Source organism: Galdieria sulphuraria, assembly GCF_000341285.1.
Source record: "Galdieria sulphuraria unplaced genomic scaffold scaf_10, whole genome shotgun sequence".
NCBI lineage: Eukaryota > Rhodophyta > Bangiophyceae > Galdieriales > Galdieriaceae > Galdieria > Galdieria sulphuraria.
Window position 1 is genome coordinate 36,029 of NW_005178465.1, and position 21,766 is coordinate 57,794.

General features: G+C 40.2%; 11 protein-coding genes across 12 annotated transcripts; 5 read left to right on the forward strand and 6 right to left on the reverse strand.

Moving 5' to 3' along the window:
- Positions 1–122: 122 nt before the first annotated feature.
- On the forward strand, positions 123–1,163 carry Gasu_15800 (chromatin binding protein). Of its 2 annotated transcripts, XM_005707538.1 has the most exons (2): positions 123–264; positions 316–1,163. In XM_005707538.1, exons 1-2 carry the CDS (start codon positions 160–162, stop codon positions 1,117–1,119), a joined length of 909 nt encoding a protein of 302 aa, XP_005707595.1. In that variant the 5' UTR covers positions 123–159; the 3' UTR covers positions 1,120–1,163. The 2 variants fall into 2 exon arrangements, with proteins under 2 accessions (XP_005707595.1, XP_005707596.1); XM_005707539.1 differs by having other exon boundaries at positions 123–1,163.
- Positions 1,164–1,172: 9 nt separating this feature from the next.
- Positions 1,173–3,193, forward strand: Gasu_15810 (U3 snoRNP component Utp6p-like protein). Its single transcript, XM_005707540.1, has one exon. The coding sequence runs from the start codon at positions 1,178–1,180 to the stop codon at positions 3,029–3,031; it is 1,854 nt and encodes a 617-aa protein (XP_005707597.1). The 5' UTR covers positions 1,173–1,177; the 3' UTR covers positions 3,032–3,193.
- A 219-nt stretch (positions 3,194–3,412) lies between these two features.
- On the forward strand, positions 3,413–5,163 carry Gasu_15820 (serine/threonine protein kinase). Its single transcript, XM_005707541.1, has 7 exons — positions 3,413–3,666; positions 3,715–3,855; positions 3,908–4,109; positions 4,159–4,457; positions 4,504–4,713; positions 4,770–4,931; positions 4,984–5,163. The coding sequence occupies exons 1-7, from the start codon at positions 3,463–3,465 to the stop codon at positions 5,095–5,097; spliced, it is 1,332 nt and encodes a 443-aa protein (XP_005707598.1). The 5' UTR covers positions 3,413–3,462; the 3' UTR covers positions 5,098–5,163.
- A 7-nt stretch (positions 5,164–5,170) lies between these two features.
- Gasu_15830 (T-complex protein 1 subunit) lies at positions 5,171–7,122 on the reverse strand. The gene is made up of 3 exons (XM_005707542.1): positions 6,628–7,122; positions 6,263–6,574; positions 5,171–6,215 (listed from the first exon to the last, which is right to left on the reverse strand). The coding sequence occupies exons 1-3, from the start codon at positions 7,019–7,021 to the stop codon at positions 5,209–5,211; spliced, it is 1,713 nt and encodes a 570-aa protein (XP_005707599.1). The 5' UTR covers positions 7,022–7,122; the 3' UTR covers positions 5,171–5,208.
- A 5-nt stretch (positions 7,123–7,127) lies between these two features.
- Positions 7,128–8,492, reverse strand: Gasu_15840 (acid phosphatase). The gene has a single exon (XM_005707543.1). The coding sequence runs from the start codon at positions 8,349–8,351 to the stop codon at positions 7,164–7,166; it is 1,188 nt and encodes a 395-aa protein (XP_005707600.1). The 5' UTR covers positions 8,352–8,492; the 3' UTR covers positions 7,128–7,163.
- Positions 8,493–8,497: 5 nt separating this feature from the next.
- On the reverse strand, positions 8,498–9,012 carry Gasu_15850 (dynein light chain LC8-type). Its single transcript, XM_005707544.1, has 2 exons — positions 8,809–9,012; positions 8,498–8,760 (listed from the first exon to the last, which is right to left on the reverse strand). Exons 1-2 carry the CDS (start codon positions 8,923–8,925, stop codon positions 8,575–8,577), a joined length of 303 nt encoding a protein of 100 aa, XP_005707601.1. The 5' UTR covers positions 8,926–9,012; the 3' UTR covers positions 8,498–8,574.
- Positions 9,013–9,037: 25 nt separating this feature from the next.
- Positions 9,038–12,112, reverse strand: Gasu_15860 (uncharacterized protein). The gene is made up of 4 exons (XM_005707545.1): positions 11,924–12,112; positions 10,988–11,869; positions 10,674–10,919; positions 9,038–10,617 (listed from the first exon to the last, which is right to left on the reverse strand). Exons 1-4 carry the CDS (start codon positions 12,042–12,044, stop codon positions 9,320–9,322), a joined length of 2,547 nt encoding a protein of 848 aa, XP_005707602.1. The 5' UTR covers positions 12,045–12,112; the 3' UTR covers positions 9,038–9,319.
- Positions 12,113–12,137: 25 nt separating this feature from the next.
- Positions 12,138–14,932, reverse strand: Gasu_15870 (puromycin-sensitive aminopeptidase). Its single transcript, XM_005707546.1, has 2 exons — positions 14,700–14,932; positions 12,138–14,648 (listed from the first exon to the last, which is right to left on the reverse strand). The coding sequence occupies exons 1-2, from the start codon at positions 14,888–14,890 to the stop codon at positions 12,188–12,190; spliced, it is 2,652 nt and encodes an 883-aa protein (XP_005707603.1). The 5' UTR covers positions 14,891–14,932; the 3' UTR covers positions 12,138–12,187.
- Positions 14,933–15,142: 210 nt separating this feature from the next.
- Gasu_15880 (20S proteasome subunit alpha 5) lies at positions 15,143–16,463 on the forward strand. The gene is made up of 7 exons (XM_005707547.1): positions 15,143–15,321; positions 15,373–15,448; positions 15,502–15,590; positions 15,637–15,742; positions 15,795–15,886; positions 15,934–16,118; positions 16,169–16,463. The coding sequence occupies exons 1-7, from the start codon at positions 15,188–15,190 to the stop codon at positions 16,243–16,245; spliced, it is 759 nt and encodes a 252-aa protein (XP_005707604.1). The 5' UTR covers positions 15,143–15,187; the 3' UTR covers positions 16,246–16,463.
- A 49-nt stretch (positions 16,464–16,512) lies between these two features.
- Positions 16,513–19,033, forward strand: Gasu_15890 (bromodomain-containing protein 3). Its single transcript, XM_005707548.1, has one exon. The coding sequence runs from the start codon at positions 16,521–16,523 to the stop codon at positions 19,008–19,010; it is 2,490 nt and encodes an 829-aa protein (XP_005707605.1). The 5' UTR covers positions 16,513–16,520; the 3' UTR covers positions 19,011–19,033.
- Positions 19,034–19,037: 4 nt separating this feature from the next.
- Gasu_15900 (H+-translocating PPase (vacuolar)) lies at positions 19,038–21,712 on the reverse strand. Its single transcript, XM_005707549.1, has 4 exons — positions 20,792–21,712; positions 20,104–20,742; positions 19,822–20,052; positions 19,038–19,766 (listed from the first exon to the last, which is right to left on the reverse strand). Exons 1-4 carry the CDS (start codon positions 21,671–21,673, stop codon positions 19,068–19,070), a joined length of 2,451 nt encoding a protein of 816 aa, XP_005707606.1. The 5' UTR covers positions 21,674–21,712; the 3' UTR covers positions 19,038–19,067.
- Between the last annotated feature and the right edge of the window lie 54 nt (positions 21,713–21,766).

Sequence of the window (21,766 nt, forward strand, 5' to 3'; positions counted from 1 at the left end):
AGTGCATTCTGTTAACTTTTAGCTGTTGCGTTCTATAGTATGGACGCTTTTCTTAAAGTGAACACTCTTTGTTAACAAAGATTTCCTCATCTCTCTCTTTGTCTCTTAATACAAAGACCAATTCCTTGGCATTTTATTTTTGGCGCAAATGTGCAGATAATGGCGGCTTGTTCAACTGAAACAATGGAAGGAGAAGCGCAAAAGAAATTCACGACTGGAGACAAAGCTTATGTGAAGAAAGATTCTATGATGTATGAGATAGTGGTAGGTTGCAATCGTTCGTGTCCTTGTCGAGACTCACAGTGTATTGCTCAGATACAGCAAGTAGCTGAACCGACTGTAGCAAATGGTACTGCTCGTTATTTTGTACACTATGTGAGTTGGAACGAAAGTTTTGATGAATGGGTAGAAGAACTTGACTTGTATCCCTTCAACGCCGAGAGTCAACAATTGATGAATGACTTGAGACAACAAGCTCTCACTGAGAAAGACACGGAGAATTCCGTCCCAGAACAAGAAAACCAGTTGAAGAGAAAACGTCCTTCAAAGGAAACAGAGAAAAGAGAAGAACCCTTAGACGCCTATTCTCTTTTTAACATCCCAGGTTCTTTGAAGAGACAGTTGATGGACGAGTGGGAAACGGTCACGCGGGAAAAGATGACGTTGACACTTCCGCGAGAATATACTGTTCGACGTATATTGGAAATTTGGGCTACAACAAAGAGTAAACAATCAGATTCGAATAAGGACGATTCAACTGTACAAGAATTCGTGAATGGAATATTTGAGTTGTTTAATATTTCTTTGGGAAAGATGTTACTATATCGCTATGAGCGTCCACAACATAATCAGATTTTCCATGAGAACGAATCACCTCCAGAACCAATAGATGTATATGGTGCAGAGCACTTGTTGAGATTATTTGTCAAGTTACCCGGTCTTGTACGTCATTTACAAGTTCCAGAAGAAGCTGTGTTGAACATTGCACAGAAGAGTTATGAAATGTTACGCTTTCTTCAAAAAAATTCAAGAAAGTTCTTCTCTCCACAATATGAACCTTTAAAGTCTCAGGATGATTCTGTTCAAGGCGAAAATGAAGACGACATGGATGAAGAATAAAGAGGACTTGTTGATTTGGCTATCGGACGGTAATCGAATCATCTTAATTTTTTACACAATGGCACAAGTAGTAGAACGTTTGTTAGAAACAACCGTAGAGCAGTTGCGTATCTTTCAAAAGCTAAAAGTGATAACAGAACACGAAGCGAAACAAATTAGTCGCAAGAGAAGGAGTCTGGAAAGAAATCTTCTTCAAAGGGAAACAACCCCAAAACACTACTTTCGATATCTTCAGTATGAACACAACGTACAGCTGCTTTTGAAAAGACGAGTGAAGAAGCTTGATAGAAAGGATGTTACTTCAATCGACAAGACTAGATTGAGAAGGGCTTTATTCCAACAAGATAGCCGAGTCATGTTCTTATTCAACCGTGCCAGTCGAAAGTTTCCTATGGATTGGACGGTGTGGAAAAATTATTTGAAATATTGTTTACAGACCAATAGCTCTAGACTGGCTAGTCGGGTTTTAGGAAGGGCGTTAGCAAGGTTACCAAACTTGGAAGAGTTGTGGTTGATAGCTATCTCCTTCGAATTTGATCATAGAAAGAATATGCGAGCTGCAAGAGTTATAGCACAGAGAGCTCTGAGACAGTTGGAGAACTCTCAATTGCTATGGAAAGAATATTTTCGAATAGAATTATATTATCTTTGCCGACAACTATTTCAACGACAGTATCTAGGTTTACCGATACCTGAAAGGGAAAAAGTAGAGAACTCCCAAAGTTTCACTGAACTTAATCATAGAGATACAGTATGTTCACAGGAAGTAAGCGACGATCATATTCCCCTTCAAGATAGCGATATGGAGGAAGACAATGAAGATAATCAACTTTTGTTGGACGAAGAGCTTGACCTTGTTTATCGAGACATCTCGCAGCATTCATCCATTTCTCATGATAGTACAAAAGGAAGCGATCAAAACCAGACAATTTCTATTTCTGTATCGTTTTGGGAAGGCTGTACAGTGTTGTTGATTTTGAAGCATATCCTTCAAAAATGGGAAACGGATGATCATTTTCTTGCAAGCTTAGTTCAACTTGTTATGGAGACACCATTTAGCCCCCAAGTTTTGAAGAATGAAATAAGGAGTTTGATATTCTCAAAGCTGCGAACTTACGAAAACTGTCGTCTAGCATTAGTGAAGGGTTGGTTCCAATCGGATTCCAATAGTTTGAGTTCATTTCAGTGTAATGAACTTTTGGACCAACTCAAAGAAATTGTTCGAGATATTCCTACACGTGACGTATTGAATAGATGTTGTGAAGTAATGGATAGTTTGTCTATGAAAGAGGAGCTGAAGCAATCGTTTTTAAATTGGGTGAGTAAGCTGGATAGGAGTTTAATCGAAGATTCGCATACATTGATCAAAACTATTCAAAGTGAATCTTTGGACAGTCTGATAACAACATGGCAGCATATAAAGGATGAGAAGGAGAGAAAGAATATGGAGTGCTTCATTATAGATCGGTTGGAACAAGAAGTTTTTGATAGTAAGGATGCAAATGTTGACAACAAAAAAGCTTTGTTGTCCATTCAGTTTTTAAATGGCGAAATGGGGACACTGGCATCATTGAATAATTTGGAATGTCTGGAACGAATAAGAAAGCTCTATGATAGAATTCTTCATCTTTGTCCTATGAACGTGTCAGTGATTCGGATAGCTATTCATGTGGAAGAAAGACAGAATCATGACAAACAGAGTATCCACCGTTTGCGCAAGTTATTTGATGCTTGGTGTGAAGTAGAAGGAAGTGTGTGTATTGACTGTTGGTTACAATATATTACATTTGAACGCAAATGCAGTGGACCTCATAGAGTTACTCAACTATATTGGAAAGCCATGAAGATGCTACAGAACAAAGCAGAATTTATGGAGAGATTTTCACTTTTACAACATCAGTTACAAGGATAGCAAGAGATGTGGAAGACATACTGAGGTTTTGATTGTGATTGATGGGAGACCGTTCTTAGAATGAATTGATTCCAGTCGCTACTTATTGACTTAGTCATCTTATTTTTTTCTTTATAAAAGAAGTCTTTATTCGAAGATATAGGAGATGTTCAGTTTCTTATACCATTATGAGTCTTCTCTATTTGAAAAGCCATGTTGCAAGCCTTTGAAATGTTCCAATACTAATTGCTGATGCCTTTGCAGCTTTCATAGTAGATACTTTGGAAATCCCAAATTGTTAGCAATCTGTATAGACTATATAAATGGGTAATCGTATTCTTATTATAGTCTATCAAGTAATGAAGCCTTTCTTAAGAAGGCCACTGCCTTGAGATTCTACGTTGAAATTCTTTATTTCTATTGGTTGGTTTTGAAGATAATGATTTTGTAAGATGAATGAGAAGGCAGACACTGTGAACCACGATGCAAACGAGAAAGCAAAGCCAGACTCTGACACGGAAGAGAAGAAAAATATTTCCAAGTTGGAAAATTTGTCAGTGGATAATAACAGTCCTTCAAAACAAAGCCCCCGACCGCAAGTCTTGGCTCGTAGTGCAGTTGCGTTCAATGACAGGTTTCCCGTTGCTGAAGACCAGGTAGGTGTTTGCTTGTTTTTTTCACTTCAAGTTGATATTTGGTTTTAGGTTGGACCACACAACTTTGTGAAGTTGAAACTATTGGGAAAAGGAGACGTAGGCAAGGTCTACTTAGTTCTTTTGAAAGGAACGCAAAAGCTGTACGCAATGAAAGTGTTGACTAAGGAAGAAATGATTGCTAGAAATAAGGTTTGTTATCTGATGTACCTTTTTGTTATTTTGTTGAGTATTTTGCCACAAGGTGAAGCGAGTTCTTACTGAAAGAGAAATCCTAGCAACTGCTAATCATCCTTTCATCGTTACCATGTTCGCTTCTTTTCAAACGGTTAATCGGCTTTACTTCATTATGGAGTATTGTGAGGGGGGTGAATTTTTCAGAGTATTGCAACGACAACCCAAGAAAAGATTGAAGGAAGACGCTGCCAAATTCTATGCGGCGGAAGGTTGGTCAAACACTTCAGTTTTTAACTGTTATGACCCAAACTGTAAAAGTTGTATTGGCCTTGGAATATCTGCATCACATGGGCTTCATTTATCGAGATCTGAAGCCTGAAAATATTCTTATGCGTGGTGACGGTCATATCGCTTTGACTGACTTTGACTTGTCCAAACAGGCGCATCCTGTATCTCCCAGAGTCGTCGAACAAACAACCTCATTACTGGAGAAGATTAAAAGTAGTTTCGGCAACAAGCGTGAAAAGAAGCATAAGTTGGATATCGTCGACTCTGAGCCAGTTCTTCCCTACGCAACGAATTCTTTTGTTGGAACGGAAGAATATATTGCACCTGAGGTATCGGATGTTTCAACAACTTGCTACGTTCTATTGAATTGAATAGGTCATTCGAGGCGTTGGACATTCTTCAGCTGTTGATTGGTGGACTTTGGGTATTCTTATCCATGAAATGATATATGGAACCACTCCTTTTAAAGGTTCTTATTCGGATGAAACATTTAGTAAGATTATCAGTGGAAATATAAAGCTTCGCGAGGATCTCCCTATTTCCAGTGAATGTAAAGATATAATGAAGAAGCTTTTGAAGCGTGATGTAAGACAAAAGATACTGTTACCGACTCGTTATAAACTGAAGTGTACTAAACTTAGCCAAGCAAACGTTTGGGACATGAAAATGGAGCATCAGATGTAAAGAAACACCCTTGGTTTCAAGACATTAACTTTGCTTTGATTCGAAATGAAAAGCCTCCAATCGTACCCAAAGTTAAAGATCCTCTTGATTTGACGCAATACGGACCACTGCGTGATGAAGTAAGTTTTTGCGGTTGGAAGAATATGTAACTGACGCACAACTATTTTTCAGGACAAAGGTGACGATGTGGCTGCATTGGAAGATTTTGACCCTGAAGATCCCAAAAATCCCTTCCGCAACTTTAATTCGATCAGAAATGAAGAAGACCTTTCACATCAATATTAAAGAGTAACTCTATGTCGTATTAGTACTTTTAGATATTAAATTGGTTCCGTTCTTCTGTATATAAGAAAACTGTTCTTTTTGCAAAGGCTTTATTGAATAGAAAAGGATGGTTTAGGCAGCATCATCTGCATCCGCATCACGTGACTGGGGTTTGGGTCCTCCTGCTTGCTTTGCCATAATAATTTGGTCAATCTTTAAAACTGTGGTGGCTACTTGTGTTGCCAAAGTCAATGCGGACTTTTTAGTAGCCAGCGAATCGTAAATATCACAACTTTTTGCATCTAAAATACCTGTTGGAAGAGTCTCATGAACTGCACCAGTGCCATTCGATAACGAACCGTCTGTAATGTCTTCACGCACTTTGCTACTAGCTTCAATATCAATGCCTGTCGTGCACTGACCCGAAGTGTGAACGGCATAGAGACGACTCACCACATCCGTTGCCTTTAGGCCAGCATTTTCAGCCAGCGTTCTCGGAAAGACCTCTAAAGACTCCGCATACTTCTTGATAGCATATTGATCTAAACCAGGGCTTTTATCACCAAAGGATGAAATTTGGCGAGCCAGCTCAATCTCAGTAGCTCCGGCTCCTGGAACAAATCTATTATCCCTAGTCAAAACTTTAAATACGTTAACCGCATCATCAATAGCACGTTCGACATCGTCAATCATATTCTCCGTCCCCCCACGAAGCAAAATAGTCGCAACTCGAGAATTTTCATTCTTTTGACGAAATACAACCATTTTTGTCGAACTTATTTCTTCTTCCATCACAGAATCACAAAAACCAATTGACTCAGTATCCGGTGCCTCAACTTTCGTCAAACCTGCTGCGCCACAACTACGTGCAATACGACGTAGGTCAACTTTTGAGCTGCACTTGACGGCCATGATCTTATATCTCTCTAAGAAATGTAAAGCGAGATCACCAAACTTGGGACTAACAACTACTGTTACACCACTTTCAGCGATATCTTTTACTTTCTTCTCTAATGAATCCTCTTCAGAACGGTTATAGGTTTGTAGTTCTGTTGCATTCTTAATGAGAACCGTTCCTTTTGTTTCTGGATTCTCTATGTCAAAGTCACAAGAATAGATAGCAACCTTCGCATTTTGAACTAAACAAAATCTAAGTTTGTATTTTAGACTGCACAGAAAACCTTACCCGACTTGATTGAGCCTGCTGCTTCCTGGCTGACTACAGTTCCGTGTACAACCGTTGAGAAGGGTAAGGAACCCCCCAAAACTTTTGAAACACGTATATTGTCGACGTTAAAATGTCGTTCGTCCGAAGGTAGAACACTGATACACGCCTCTGCTACCAACGAAGCAATTAAATCTTCCAGTCCATATTGTTTGGAGGCGATACAAGATCGCAAAGCCTCACAAACAGCCTTTTTGTCTCGAAGGTTTGGTATGCTTGTGGTCACAAGAGTTTCCAAGACCTGCAAAGCTTTCTCATAACCCTTCTGGTATCCTATGTAGCCAAAAAAGTAAGCAGACAAAAAAAGCCAGTAGCGAATTGAGCACCTTGAATAATTTCGCTAGGGTGTAATCCTTGACGGATCAATTCCTGGGCTTGTTCCAGTAACTCTCCAGCGAAAACAATGACGAAACCAGTTCCATCGCCGCACTCGCGTTCTTGAGACTGAGCAGCCATTACCATCATTTTCGCAGCAGGATGAATTACGTCCAGTTCTTTCATTATGGTTGCAGCATCTGTAGTCACGAAGACTTTTCCAGTATGGTTCAATACCATCTTGTTCATGCCGTTAGGTCCCATGGAAGTACGTACGATGGAAGCCAGATCTTTACAAGCTTCTATATTCTTAAGAACGGCTTCCTCTACTCCGGATAGGTGTTTTGTGCCTTCTTTCAACATACCTCCTACGCCTGGTCTCAAAAAGTTTGCGAGTGACGCCATTCCTCCGTCTGTTATCGCACACCAGAAATCCCAAAGAATAAAAATGAAAGAAAAAAGAACTTGAGCGCCAAAATGGCATTGGAGGATTCTAGAACCGCCCACTTTCATAATTCGTATTTCATTTATATAATAAAAGTATATATCAACAATTAGGCTTTGACCATAAAAACAAAATATGAGTAGCTAAATATCTTCCAGCCTGCCTGTAATATTCTTCATTGCCCTTTACGAAACTCCAACCATTCACATCAATAACAAAGAAGCGGTTCTTGCAACGAATGATATCAAAACCGCAAACAAACTGTCGAAAACCGGATACTATTGCAGTTGCTGCGTTGCTCTCATCTGTAGAAAGAATAGTTGCAATCCTTCTTTCTCTTCCATCTGAGAGACGTTCCACAACACCATCAACTACTGGTGACTTGCGTAATTCGCCATAAGCATAATGAGGACCCACACAGTAAACCTTCACATCTTGTTGAATATCTGCTTCTAAAAAAGATTCATATACATAAGAGCCATCAAGTCTGACATGAGCTACGTCTCCGCATTTTTCATCTTCTCGTGGAATGTAATATTCGCTGCTTCGATCAGCGGTTTTGCGAAATAGGCGTCGAACACCACCTCCCATAGATAATGGATAATATATATATATATCGTGGCGATCAGCACAAGCTGGCTTCTCAACAAATGGCATATGCAAAGTATGCGAACCTACAAAAATGGTTTCACCAGCTTGATAAAAATTTTGTGCATTCTGCAAGCTTTGTACACTCTTCTCTAACGTAGATTTCTTCCAAGTAACTTGTGCTAGGCAAGCACATAATTCCTGTTTTCTAGAGGCTGAATCTCTATTGACAAAAACGTGGGGTGGTAAAGAGACGCCAACGTTTTTCAACACACAAAATACAAGTCTTCGGTCAAGGAGAATTTTCTGAAAGGCAATATCATTTACGCACTGCGGTTGACGAAGTTCCACATACTGAAGAACTTTATCCAGTGGAAAACCCACTGAATAGAAACTAATGAGAACATCAACAACAGGCCATTCTTCAACACTCGAGTTGAAGATACTTTCTAGAGGAAAAACTATAATTCTCAACAAGTTATTGCTATATACCAAGATGGAGTGAATCATCTCTTGCATGGCTGCAGACTTGACTTTCTTTTCCATAGCACAAATACCTACTGTGCAGAGGCGATCCCGATTAAGTTGCTTTTCTTGCGCCGCTGTTATATTCTGCTGTTGTCTATCTACAGACAGGCTTTCAGGCAAGTCATGAAGCATCTTTGCTTGAAAAGTTTGCGACTCAGATCTCTCTTGTTCCATAACAGCAACATATGAACTGCCGTACGTGGCCTTTTACGTGTAATATCCCAACATGTCTTTCGATAATATTCTCAATGGGAGAAATATTGTACAATGTGTTACGGAGCATCCATTTGACTCTCGTCATCTATTTAATGGAGATACGTGAACATAACCTTTGAGAATTATGTCAACTGGCGTTGGAATGTCTTTCCAGTAGTAGTTTATTTTCTCCAAGTCCCTATTAAGCTTTGAAAACCATCACTGCTAGTTGATCTACGTAAAAATAGGCAAATGCCCCACTAACGTGAGTAACATATGAACCAAAGCTCTTCCCGACAACACAGTGCCAATATTCACCAAAGTTTTTGTCAAGCTCTTTTTTAATAAAGGCGGCAACGTCCTTTTCCACTTTAAACCTTGAAATAGCCTTTCAAAGTTTTTACTCCCAGGGTGTATACGCATAACAACAACTCACCTCTTTTGCAATTTGGAAAGTTTGTTCTAGTTTCGACTGTTCCATGTCTGAGCTTTTTAGAACTACTTTTGGCTCTGAACTAGTTTCTGAGGTTTCCAGTTTCACTCTTGAAGTCATGTCTCTAAGCAAAATCTTCGCAATGGAAAAGCAATCGATTGAAATGCCGCTCAAAATTTGAATCAGCCACAAGTCCAGTCTGGAACAACTTCAGGAATGGCTTTCACAAGAATCAAAATCAAAATATGCCTTAAGATAAGAGACCCGAAACAATTTCTAAAAACTTGCTCAATATCTGTAAGGTTTCCTATAGTATTCTCCCATTCACGTATACTTGTGAACCAATTTTATTACACATTCTATTCTTACCAAAAACAGAACTCTACATAGATAAAATAATTTGCGATGATGCAAAGATTCCCTAAAAGGATTGGTAGTATGGGGCTTCGTAATAACCAAATATTTCAGTAACTAAACATTTCTACTAAAAACTAGGTTGATGAGAACTTTCCAATTACGCATTCTTAGGAACATACTGTACACTCCGTGATCTCCCTCTACTCCATGTCTTCGATGAATGCGGTCGATAGCCATTCAAAGAAAACAATCGCACTTCTTGTCTATCCAAGTTTGTAGTCTCATCTGATGTTCTTTTTTCAGTCACTTTTCTCCACCTAATAGGATTATTTCCCTGGTTGGACACCTCTTGTGACTTTATCCTTCCACTGGCATTACCTGAACTCTTTCGCATCACTGAATTTGAATGCCATTTACGTCTCGGCGTGGCAGATATAGATGTGCTCTTATCTGGCTCTTCTTGACTCTGCGGTGACACAACTGTACTCGCGCCTAAATGTTGTTGATCAACATTTTTAGGATGCTTTGCAACCCATTCCTTGGGTGCACGACTACTTCTTGTTGCTCTCGGATGTGCAAAAGGAGAGTCCATCTTCCTCCATTTCGGAGATACTTTGTTGTTGTGTTTCATAGTTGTGAATGAAGTCAAACTTTGACTCTTGCCAGCTGCATCGATAAATGTGAGTTGCTCAACTTCTCCAACACTAAGCGATTCAGTTTTCCCTTCATGCCGTTCAGTTTGTTGTTTGTCGAGAAAAGGGGAAGTGGACTCCTTTGCCATCCACACTTTGCTGCTCTTCTTCGATTTACTTGAAATATCGCGTTCTGTTGGAAATACTTTCTTTCTATGAATTCTTCCATTTTGAATAGACCTCTTTCGACTAAATTTCTGATGAAGTTTCTGCTTGGAGATTGGAATACTGGAAGTTCTGTCAACTCCAAAGTTGGAGTCAGACTGAATAGACCTTAAAGCACCGTTGACTTGACCCCACAGATCATCAGATAGGACTTTGTCGGTCGAACTTTGAAAATCAAATATTGGACTATTCCAATCCGAAGAATCACTCAACGCATTCAAATCTGACAATAATGAACCAAATGTTAAAAAAGACGAAACATTCATTTCATCTTCAGCTTTCCTATTTCCCTCATTGCTACGATATTCCCTTTGAGTCCCTTCCGTTGATAAAGAAACTAAATCCACGTTGATTTCCTGCTCCTGAGGATGTACAGGCGTTTCTTGAAGAGACACATCTTCAAAGAGTTCTTCAATATTATTTATCTCTGATAAATTTCCGTCGTTCGAACTACTGAAAGCCTCTTTACTCTGAGATGTGGCTTTAGGCACAAAACTGGAAGATTTTTCTGACCAACGAGGTAAACTATCCTGATATACCTGAGTCTTTTCTTCGCGAAATCGTCCTTCCTTACGAAATGAGTCGCTGGCAACATATTCTAAAAAGGTACTCAAACGGCTGCGATAATTTAACAAATAGTTAAGCAATACAAACCTTTCCGCTTTGATTCCATCATTTGTGTCCGTTGATCTGAAACCACTCTCCAAGTCCTCTGACCAAGATTCTCAGGAAATATTCCTCGACGATGCCCTTTAAGCTTTGAACTTGAAGTATGTTTGTATCTGCCACTCATTCCTTTTCTCGACGATGAATAGCGAGCCTTGGAAGCTTGAGATGGTCTCTCTCGCAGGTAATTTGGGAGAGACACTCGACTGGCTTCATTATCTGCTATAGAATCATCTAAAAGTTACAAATCCAAGTGATTAGTCTATTTTTTCGAGAGGATGAGAGTTACTCAATTTACTCACTTCTCTGGACTTCTCTTCCTGAAGTCATATTGCTATCTGATAAAAAGCCCGAGTTCAAACTTGGTCCGGCCATTTCACGATTTCCATACGTAATAGTGTCTGACTCATATAGAGGCTCACCTTCATTGTAGGATATTCCATACTCCACAGCAAAATCTCCATCTCTCTCCGTTTTCCAACTTTGTTCTTCTTGTCCTGTGGAAACTTTGGTCTCCTCTTGTCTTCTTAATATTACTCGCCTTTTATCTTTAAGCGAACTTCCTTGTTCCCTTTCTATTTCTGATTCTGAGAAAATCTCGTTTTCTGTTGAATAAGAGACCCGCTCATTCGTTCTACTATTGCTGCGAACGTCTTGCGGTTCATTCTGTGGAGACTTTTCCGACTTCAATTCATCCAAGTTTCCTTGCGCTAGTCGCACTCCTAAAGCTTCTTCTGCATCATTTCGTGAAATAGAAACTCTGGCAGACAACTTCGAACTGTGACTTAGAATCGGGAAATTCTTCTGTTGTGAATCTGCATGCAAATCAATCCTCTGTGAATCCAATTGTGAAGATTGCAACACCCGATTGTTATCTTGAGAATCTCTGAAGTGTTCATCAGTATCCAAAAAGGCTCTCCCACTCATTGTTGGTGAATATCTAATGCTATGGGATTTCATCCTACTCGCAGCAACTGTTGCATAAGAGTTTGGTTGTTCTTGTCTGGATGTTTCCACTTTTTGTGGGCTGGAGTCCTTTCCATCCTTATATTCCGTTTCCGAAGTGGCTTCCACAGCAGATTCTTTTCTCAAGCTTGGCAGGTTAAACGGCAGTGGAACTTTAGGTGCTGCTCTAGAGAGTACAGAAGACTTCCCCAAGACTTGCATTCTTGAGTTTCCGACGCCTATTTTAGCTCAGCATTAGGTTCCAGTTTCGTGACTAAGAATAAAAGACCAACCTTTTACACTTGCTTCAGTGTGAGGCTTCTGTTTGGGCAGAAGGGAATTCAAGTTGAAAGAGGTATATTTTCCTTTACTGGAGGAGTGTTCAGTTGGGGAAGAGACGTTAGGCTTTGGCATATTGAATAAAGTGAACTATTGCAATAAACAAAAACTTTCCAAAGAGGTCTCACTTGAACCGCTAATGTCAAGTGATGGGATGGATGGAAATCGCCCAAAAAAAAAGTCGATAAGATCGACGCCAACTTTCGGATTCAAACCAATTATTCATTCAAGTATTTGTTCAACCAACTTAAGATATTCTCTCTATCACGTTGATACCAGGACGCTACTACATTTATCTCTTCTATACTCTGTTCGATAATCCTTTCACAGCCCTCAACCTGATTCTCATGAAAGAATGTTTCGACTTGTTGCGCGTCTTCTTTGCTACTCAAACGACTAGTACTGGCACGTATCAAGTTGCTCAACATATGATTTCCTCCATTTCCATATCTCTCTAACAAATCATTCCAATGCGTCTGCATATAATGCCAAACAAGTTGTGGACCCTTGTGTCGATTCATTGCAAGCGAATATAATGCAAACATAAAGTCTCCAGGTCTTACATGTTTCCAACTCCAGTCTAGCATCTTTTCAGCCAACTGCGGATCAGGAATGCGACCCAACACTCTTAGGCAACGAACCTTCTCTTCATTTAAAGTAAAGGTTTCATACATTTCTTTCACTTTTTCATATTCTTCTCTTCCTCCCTGTGATACAGCAGCAGCCATAGCTACTATCCGTAAATCTGTGTCCACGCTATTTGGATCCTCAACATATTTATTAAAATGCTTTTTGGCAATTTCAATAGTATGAGAATCTTGATAATCTACCAACGCCTGGAGTACCTTTGGACGTAATAAGGAAATGGAATGCTGCTCATCCTCCTTTCTTTTCCAACCCAACTGAGATGCAATACCTCGTAAAATATGACAAAAAAAACGATTCAATAACTGACTACAATGCTCATCATTTGTCCCAAATGCTAGTGAAAGACCTTCAAAATTGGACAACAAATTTACCCAACAAGCATATTCGGTTTCGTCTTTAAATGAGCATATCAACAGCAAAGCAGTTGAAGTCGGCAAAAAACCACTTCTAGCAAGGGCAAAGGAATCCATTGAAAGTCCTAAACGATCCATGGCATCTAACTCGCCATTCTTTGTTGCTTCACTCAAAGCTTCCCATACAAACTGTGGGTAATTGACTCTGTATACACCGGATTGGTAGGCATTTACTTTCAGCCATTTGTCTTGTTTCCCCAGCACATGATTCAGCTCTTCTTGAGGACCTTCCATCAAGCGACATTTCACTTGAGAAGGTGAAGAGGAAACAATGTAGCGCAACATCACTGTCCATTGACCACCTGCAGGTTTTCCATTTGCCAGAAAACGCTTTTGTTCAAGTATAAACTCCTTCTTTTCATTCAGTTTTATTTCGATCAAGGGATAGCCAGTTTGTCTTGTCCATAGACTCATGATACGTACGATAGGTTTTCCAGAAACTTGTTCCAAAGTTTTCCATAAGTCATTAGTGGTTGCATTTTTGTAAAGGAATTGTTTCAAATAGACTTGTAGGCCTTGTTGGAACGAGGAGAGGCTCATATGATCTGCCAACATTCGTATCACTGAAGCACCCTTATTATAAGATATTGCATCGAATATTTCGTTAACATCACTAGCCTTTTTCACGTCTACTTCAATAGGATGGGAAGACGCTAATGAATCTAACTTCAAAGCTGAAGCAAAGGTTGAGCTAACAAAGTCCTTCCAAACTTCCCAGTCAGGAAATAAATGATCAACTGCTAAGTAAGCTGCCCAAGTAGCGAAGCCTTCATTCAACCATAAATGAGTCCACCACTCCATAGTAACCAAGTTTCCGAACCATTGATGAGCCAATTCATGAGCGACAACTTCTGCAACAATAGTTCTTATTTCTGAAGATGTATTCATAGGGTCAACTAATAATAACATATCTCGAAAGGTGATACAACCCCAATTCTCCATAGCTCCACTGCCAAAGTCAGGTATGGCTACGAAATCCATCTTCGGTAGCGGATAAGGTATTCCAAAGAAGTCAGTAAAGAAGTTTAAAGTTCGAATTCCCACATTCAGTGCAAATTCACCTAAATGGGCTGATTCCTTCGCAGTATAAACTCGAACAGGTAAACCATTTGTCGTATATCCTTCGATATAATCAAATTCTCCAACTATGAATACCAATAAATAGGTAGACATGATTGGAGTTTTCTCGAAACGAACAACTTTCTTTCCAGCGTCATTGTACTGTTCTGAAATGACGTTCATATTGCTAAGACAATCTCTATCGGCTGGAGCGATCAAAGTAACTTCAAATGTTGCCTTGACTGCTGGCTCGTCCCAACAAGGAAAGGCACATCTAGCGTCTGTAGGTTCAAAATGAGTTGTTGCCATAAAACGGGTTTCTCCATCTTTCGTCCTATATTTAGCTCGATAGAAGCCAACCATCTTGTCGTTAAGAAAGCCAATAAAATCAATGTATAAAGTTACTTCACTAGAAGCTTCAAACGGCTTGGGAAACTCCAAGCTTACAGTCTGTTGCTCTTTGTCATAGGAAACGTCGGAGACAGGTACAGTTTCTGAGGAATTAAAGATACAATATACTTTGGTTAACTCCAAATCTTTCGAATGTAGGGTTATCAGACTAATAATATGTTAGTATATTAAAATATTTGTCCACAGATACAAAGCTTACTTGGTCGTTTGCAAGATTTTCAGACGAACGACTACATTGCCCAAGAAATTCAAGTCCTTTCCTTCGATTGCTGCTTCTGAATTCTCCAATAAAGGCTCCAGGGTTAGTTGATAATGTTCAGGGCGTATATGTGAAGGCAACAGATGCCTTCCATCTTTTAAAGTTTCTTGCCAGTTGTTGTTGGTACTCATGCCAACAGACAACTCAAAGACAATATCCAAATGAGGGATAATGGGACAGGTTTTCATCCGTCCCTTGTTGGTCCAATCACATTCGAGCCTTGGATGTTACTGTTGATATGAAAGATTATATTTCAATGGTACACTGAATATTTCATTTCTCCATATAGATACAAACACAGAAGAATGGATACTCTTGTTATCTTTTCTCTATTCTTTCAGCCTCCAAGGCAAAACATCTCTCTCTCTCTCTCACCACACACAGACAGACACATTGATTGATTTTGGGTATTCAATTTTGTAACAGTCATGTTTCTGACAAGAAGTGAATATGATAGAGGAGTGAATACGTTTTCACCAGAAGGAAGACTTTTCCAAGTGGAATATGCAATGGAAGCAATCAAGCTTGGTTCTACGGCGGTTGGTATACAAACGGCCGAAGGGTAAGAAAAACTTTGTATACAAAGCTGGAATGACTCGAGCCATAAAAACAGTGTAGTACTCGCGGTGGAGAAACGTCTTTCTTCTCCACTTCTAGAACCTAATAGCGTGGAAAAGCTTGTAGAAATCGTAGGTTTATGACGCCTTCCTTTTTGGATAACCTTTTCAAGGCATTTGTAAAGGACGAACACGTGGGTTGTGCTATGAGCGGCCTCGTTGCGGATGCGAGAACTATGATAGAGCACGCCAGAGTAGAAGCCCAAAATCATAGGTACAAAATTAACTTCAACCTCCATTCACTGTTGAGCGCAGAATAGGTTTACTTTTGATGAAGCTATGCCAGTAGAAAGCTTGACTCAGGCAACTTGCGACCTGGCACTTCGTTTTGGAGAAGGTGTTGAAGACGATGAAGATAAAGAAGAGGTATATTATGTGTTGCGACTGTCTTGACAAAACTTTAACAACCGTCCGGAAGGAAATGATGAGTCGTCCCTTCGGAGTCTCTCTTCTTATAGCAGGAGTGGATAATAAGGGTCCTGCTCTCTTTTATACGGATCCGTCAGGAACGTAAGTTGATATTCGATTGGGTAAAGAGAGACGTTGAATCTGGCAAGATACATTCGATGGCTTGCAAAAGCTATTGGTGCCGGAGCAGAAGGAGCCCAAAGTGCGTTACAGGAGGCGTATTACAAAAGCATGACTTTGAAAGAAGCAGAGACTCTGGCTCTTCGTACATTGAGAGAAGTAATGGAAGAGAAAGTGGAAAGTAATAATGTCGAAGTCGCCGCTGTAAGAACAGGTTGGCTATATCAAAACTTTATTCCTGTTATTCCTCAACTTTCGTTATAGATACGAAGAAATTTGTGATCTATACCGAAGCACAAGTAAAAGAATGTCTTTCAAGGCTCGAAAACAGAGACTCCTAGTAGGTTCAAAATCGTTGTCTTGTTTTAAAATAAAAATCCAACAGAAAAGGTTGATAATGAGAAAACAGATTTCATCATTTTGTGTTCCGAAACTACCCAAAATATCCTTGTAAAAGCTTTAAACGCTTTCTGTCGAAAGGGAACTCGGCCCTCCCGCCGGTAGCCCGCCTTTTAAGAATCCTTTGGTCAGGGAACGACGAAATTAACGATTGATGCTTTCCCAACGTTAGGTGGACACAACTAGCTCTTACCATCATCTTATCATTTTTGAGATAATGAGCTCGCCTACAGGTTTCCCTGAAGATGAAACTGTGATAGAGTCACAGGGGGTAGTCCTAGGGGGTTCAAAAGTGCACAATAAACTAGATGTGTCAAACGCGACAGAGACGAACGCACTTGTGGGCTCACTGGGGTCAGTGGTTGCGCACTACGACATGGACAAGGAAAAGAAAGAGGAAGTTGTCATTGCAAGTCCAGACACCCCAGTATTCGTTTCTGGAGCATTGGAAGGGCAGGTAACTCTAGCTCATGAGGCTGCTGTAGCAAGTTCGAATTATGAGCGAATGGAGCACACGGAAGCTCTGCCTGTCGACTTTTCAGAGTATCGTGATCATCATTGTGAAAAACAAAATGTAGATAGTGAGAAGCACGAAGATACTGGGGGTATCTATACAGATGCTCTTTTTAATTGCGACTCAGCAACGAGTGCGAAGACCCAAGTAGAAAAACCAAAGACTTCAGAAGAAGAAAAACTTTTTATTGAATCTGAAAATGTAAACGATGATAATGTAGCTAAAAGTTGCCGACCGGTTGAGGTTGCAGAGCACGCTACAACTCAAGAAGGTTCCCACAATAGCGAAGGAAAAGACACAAACGTCAACGTGGCTGTGGAAATGGAAAGCACATCAGAACGCACAGTGAGTTCGGACTCCAAGTCAACAGCTGTAGAACGTTCGCAAGTTGGGGAGGGAACAAGCCCTTTGAAAGAGGAAAACGCACTCACTGATAAGAATGGCGACGCTGCTGCTCCGAATTCCTCTCCAAGATTAAAAGTTATCGGAAAGAACGAGAAGTTGGAAAGAAAGATGGCATTACTAGCGAAACTGAACGAGGTCGAGTCTAGAAAGCTTAAGTACATGGAAAAGAAGATTACTCCCTCATCCAGTCCTATAGAGAAGCCATCAAACACAGACAGAATGTCACCACCGACTCTAGACATTCAGGCAGCCTCTCTAGGAGAATATAGTGAGAGTCGAGCTGCTTCATCGCCACAAGACTCGGAACGTGACAAATCATCTCGTTCGCTTCGACCACGAACTCCTGGAAGCCAGCGAAATACGGCAAAATTGATCATGTCGCCACATACCCCTGGTAGCGACTACAAAGAAGATCCCTTGTACTTTAAATGCAAAAATGTATTGAAGAGCTTGATGGAAAGAAAGGATGCTCGAGCATTTCTCAAACCAATCGACGAGTTATTCACCTCTGAAGAAATTCCGGGATACTTTCAAATTGTCAAACACCCCATGGATTTAGGCACCGTACTTTACAGAATGGAACTTGGATTGTATCGTCATCCAACAGTAGAAGAATTACCAAAATACCCACAGTTCGACCTTGAAAGATTTAAGGCTGATGTTCGTCTTGTTTGGGAAAATGCCATGACATATAATTTGCAGGGAACTCCCTATCACACTACTGCAGCAAAACTAAGTGAAACATTTGAAAGGAAGTTGGAAGCTACTCTCAGAAGCTTACCCGAAACAAAATTGTTCAAGTCTAAGGAGAAGAAAAGACAGTCGGTATCCCGTCCTGTTCAAGAGAGACCTGTAAAGAAACAGAATGTTTCGTCGATGAAAAGAAAAACACCTCCGGAAGCTAATTCAAACAAGTTATCTCATCATTCTTTTACGAAAGTGAAACCAACAGCTTCAACAAGCGCTGCTACAACCACTGTTTCAACAGATAAAAAGAATCGAAATAATCATCGAACATATAGTAGCTTTGCTGCTGCTTCACACGCATCCATGACGGCAGAAAGTCCATCGTCATCTATACAAAAATTACAGGAGAAGATAAGGGAACTGGAAAGAATGCAAGCTAGAATGGCTTCTTCCAGCATAGAATACCAATCACAAGATATTTCTTCGTCTCCTAGCCCTCTCGTGAATGTGCCGATGACATATGAAGAGAAACGTAAATTAGGAGATAATATCAACTTGCTTCCTGGTGACAAACTTGCAAAGGTGGTCCAAATTATCATGCGTCACAAAGGTTCCACACCTGTAAACGATAGAGAGGAGATAGAGATAGATATAGATGCATTAGATACCCGAACGTTGCGAGAAATGGAAGCATTTGTACAAAGTGCACTACAGAAACGAGTACAAAAGAAGAAGGGTTCCTCATTAGGTGAAACTTTTACCACACAGACTTCATCAGTAACTAGTGAATTGGAAAATTTGAGGGAGCAGTTACGAAACCTTCAAGGAACTAATTATGATATGGGCATGACTTTAGAAAGTGGCCAGACAGTAAGTGCTACGAGTGGTGGGGGAGGGTTAATAGGAGGCGATGACGATAAAGGTTTTTCTAGTACTGCCCATGCAGAGGAAAGCGGTAATAATGAGTTGAGTACCGTTCCAGAATCCTCTAATAGAGATTCCACTGAGCTGAAACAACAGCAACAACCATCTGAAGAACAAATGTATAGTTCTGATGATAGTGACTCCACAAGTGACACTGCCTCTGTCTCTGATAACTGACACATCATGTAAAAATATTTTATAGTGCCCCATTTCATCAAAAATTTTCGTTATAAGTCATGTCTTTCCACCTTTTACAAAACTTGGGGCCAATACAAGTGCTATAGTTGAAATCAGCTTGATAAGTACATGCAATGAGGGCCCAGCGGTGTCTTTAAAAGGATCGCCTAGAGTATCTCCCGTTACCGCGGCTTTATGAGTGTCCGAACCCTTTCCACCGTAGAAACCACGTTCAATTAACTTTTTGGCATTGTCAAATGCTCCTCCACCTGTATTAAAAAATAATGCCAGCAACAGACCTGTGGCTGTAGAAAACATTAAGAAACTTGCAACACATTTTGCACCAATCAATGGATCATCTTCATGCGTCCCGACAAATTTGAACAGGTAGCCAACAAAAGCCGGTGACAATACGGTGACCGTACCTGGAATCAGCATTTCTCTCAAGGCAGCTTTAGTTACTATAGATACACACGCTTGATAATCTGGTTTCTGTGTTCCATTCATGATTCCAGGAAAGTTGGTAAATTGCCGCCGAACTTCGGCTACAACATCCTGAGCCGCAGAACCAACGGCCCGAATGGTCGTCCCAGAGAATAGGAACACCAATGATGCCCCTATAAAGCCTGCAAAAAATACTTCAGGTACTGCAATGTCGACTATTTCTAAAGGTAACCCTGAATATTCCATGACTTCATCAAGAAATGCAGTAAACAAAAGAAACGAAGCCAATGCTGCAGTGCCGACCGCATAACCCTAAAAAATGGTTAAAAATCTCATTCCCTACCCCAAAACTAGTACAACTGCCTACCTTCGTGATAGCCTTGGTAGTATTTCCAACAGCATCAAGTTGGTCAGTGATATTTCGGACGTCAGATGTAGAAGCGCTCATTTCAACGATACCACCAGCATTATCCGCAATAGGACCAAAAACATCCATCGAAAGAATATATGCAGCAGTGCTTAACATACCCATCGTTGCAACGGCCGTTCCGAATAAGCCACCAACTGGTTCGCCATTTGAATCATAAAGTCCAGAAGCCTTTCTCCATGCAATAAATAGATTTCATTTTAAAAACTTCTACTTACATACCTGGCCAATACGATATGACATGAGGACTGCCAAAGTTATAGTCACTGCTGGAAGTAAGGTAGACTGTAGTCCAACTGATATTCCCGCAATGACATTTGTACCGGCTCCAGTCATTGATGATTTGGCAATATAAACCACTGGACTATGACTACAGTCTGTATAATAATGTGTTATCGCTATGAAAATATAACCTGTTCCCAAACCAATAAATGCGCACAAACAAAAGTACCAGCAAGCATGAGGTGCTGCTTCATGATAAAGAAGACAACGACAAAGAAAGATAATGAGAATTCCACTTATAATTGCGCTGATTCGGTAACCTTTCATCAACAAGGCAAAAGGATTATTCTCAGAGGTTTGGGAATTGCCATTTTCAAAAGTCTCATTGTGCTCAGAAGAAAAATCTCTGTAAAAATAACAAGACAGTCTCGACAAGATGGAAACCAAATAAGCCCAATTATCACCTCTCTGAACAGAAAGTATTCCAAACGAGCTGACTAACAGATCCATAGCGTGGACACTTAAGGGAAATAGTAAATATCCTGCACCAACTTGTGCTTGTTCCATTAAAACTCCACCAATTATCATCGCTGAAATGATTTCAGCTGCAATACTTTCAAACAAATCACTTCCTCTACCCTTTCATTGAAATTGAGTCGACATCGTTTCATATGGCAAGCAAACTTACCGCACAATCTCCCACATTATCTCCAACAAGGTCTGCAATAACTGCAGGATTCCTAGGATCATCTTCTGGGATCGATGTTTCCACTTTTCCAATAATATCTGCTCCAACATCTGCTGCTTTTGTGTAAATTCCACCACCCAGTTGTGCAAACAGAGCTACGAATGATGCACCAAAACCGTAACCAACAAGAAGCATCGGTATTCGATAAAATGGAATTTTCAATATAAACGAAACAGACGTAAAGAGTATAAAAATACCCAGCAAACACATACTAACAACGAGAATAGCAGAAAACGCTCCTGCACTTAATGCTATGGAGATTGCAAGATGACAATCTTTACTAGCTGCAGAAGCAACACGAACATTGGAGCGGACGCTAACCCACATACCAACAAAACCTGCAGTTCCAGAGCATATTGCACCCATAAAGAAAGATATTGCTGTTGTGCAAGCCAAAGACAAAGAACCCACTGGGGAGTGTTCAGGTACTTGCCGAAACAAATATATTACAAACAGAAGCAACATACAAAATATTGTCAACTGTATAATGGTACCGTATTGTGTCCTAAGAAATCCATCCGCTCCCATACGAATAGCGTCGGAAACCACACGCATATCTTCGGTTCCTTCCTCTTGCATAAGAACCCACTTGGCAAGAAATAACGAAAAAAGGAAGCCTCCAAAAGCCACTGTGCAAAGGACAAAGGCAGCTACACGGATTTCTGTAGGTAAAGCCAAACAAGAAAAGAACAAGGTACAACCAAGTGCACCAATAAAAATACGAAGATTAGTAGGAGTGCTAAGTTGCTTGCGACGTTTGCGATGAGGGCGGTTCCTTAAAATAGTTGGAAGCAAAGTTTTTGAATCCCCAGTCAGCCTCATAGAAAAAGTAGCAAACTGAAACTAATCAATCAGTAACCTCAAAAGCCGCGAAACGTTATAAATTTTGATGGAAGTAGCATTCTTAACGGTCTT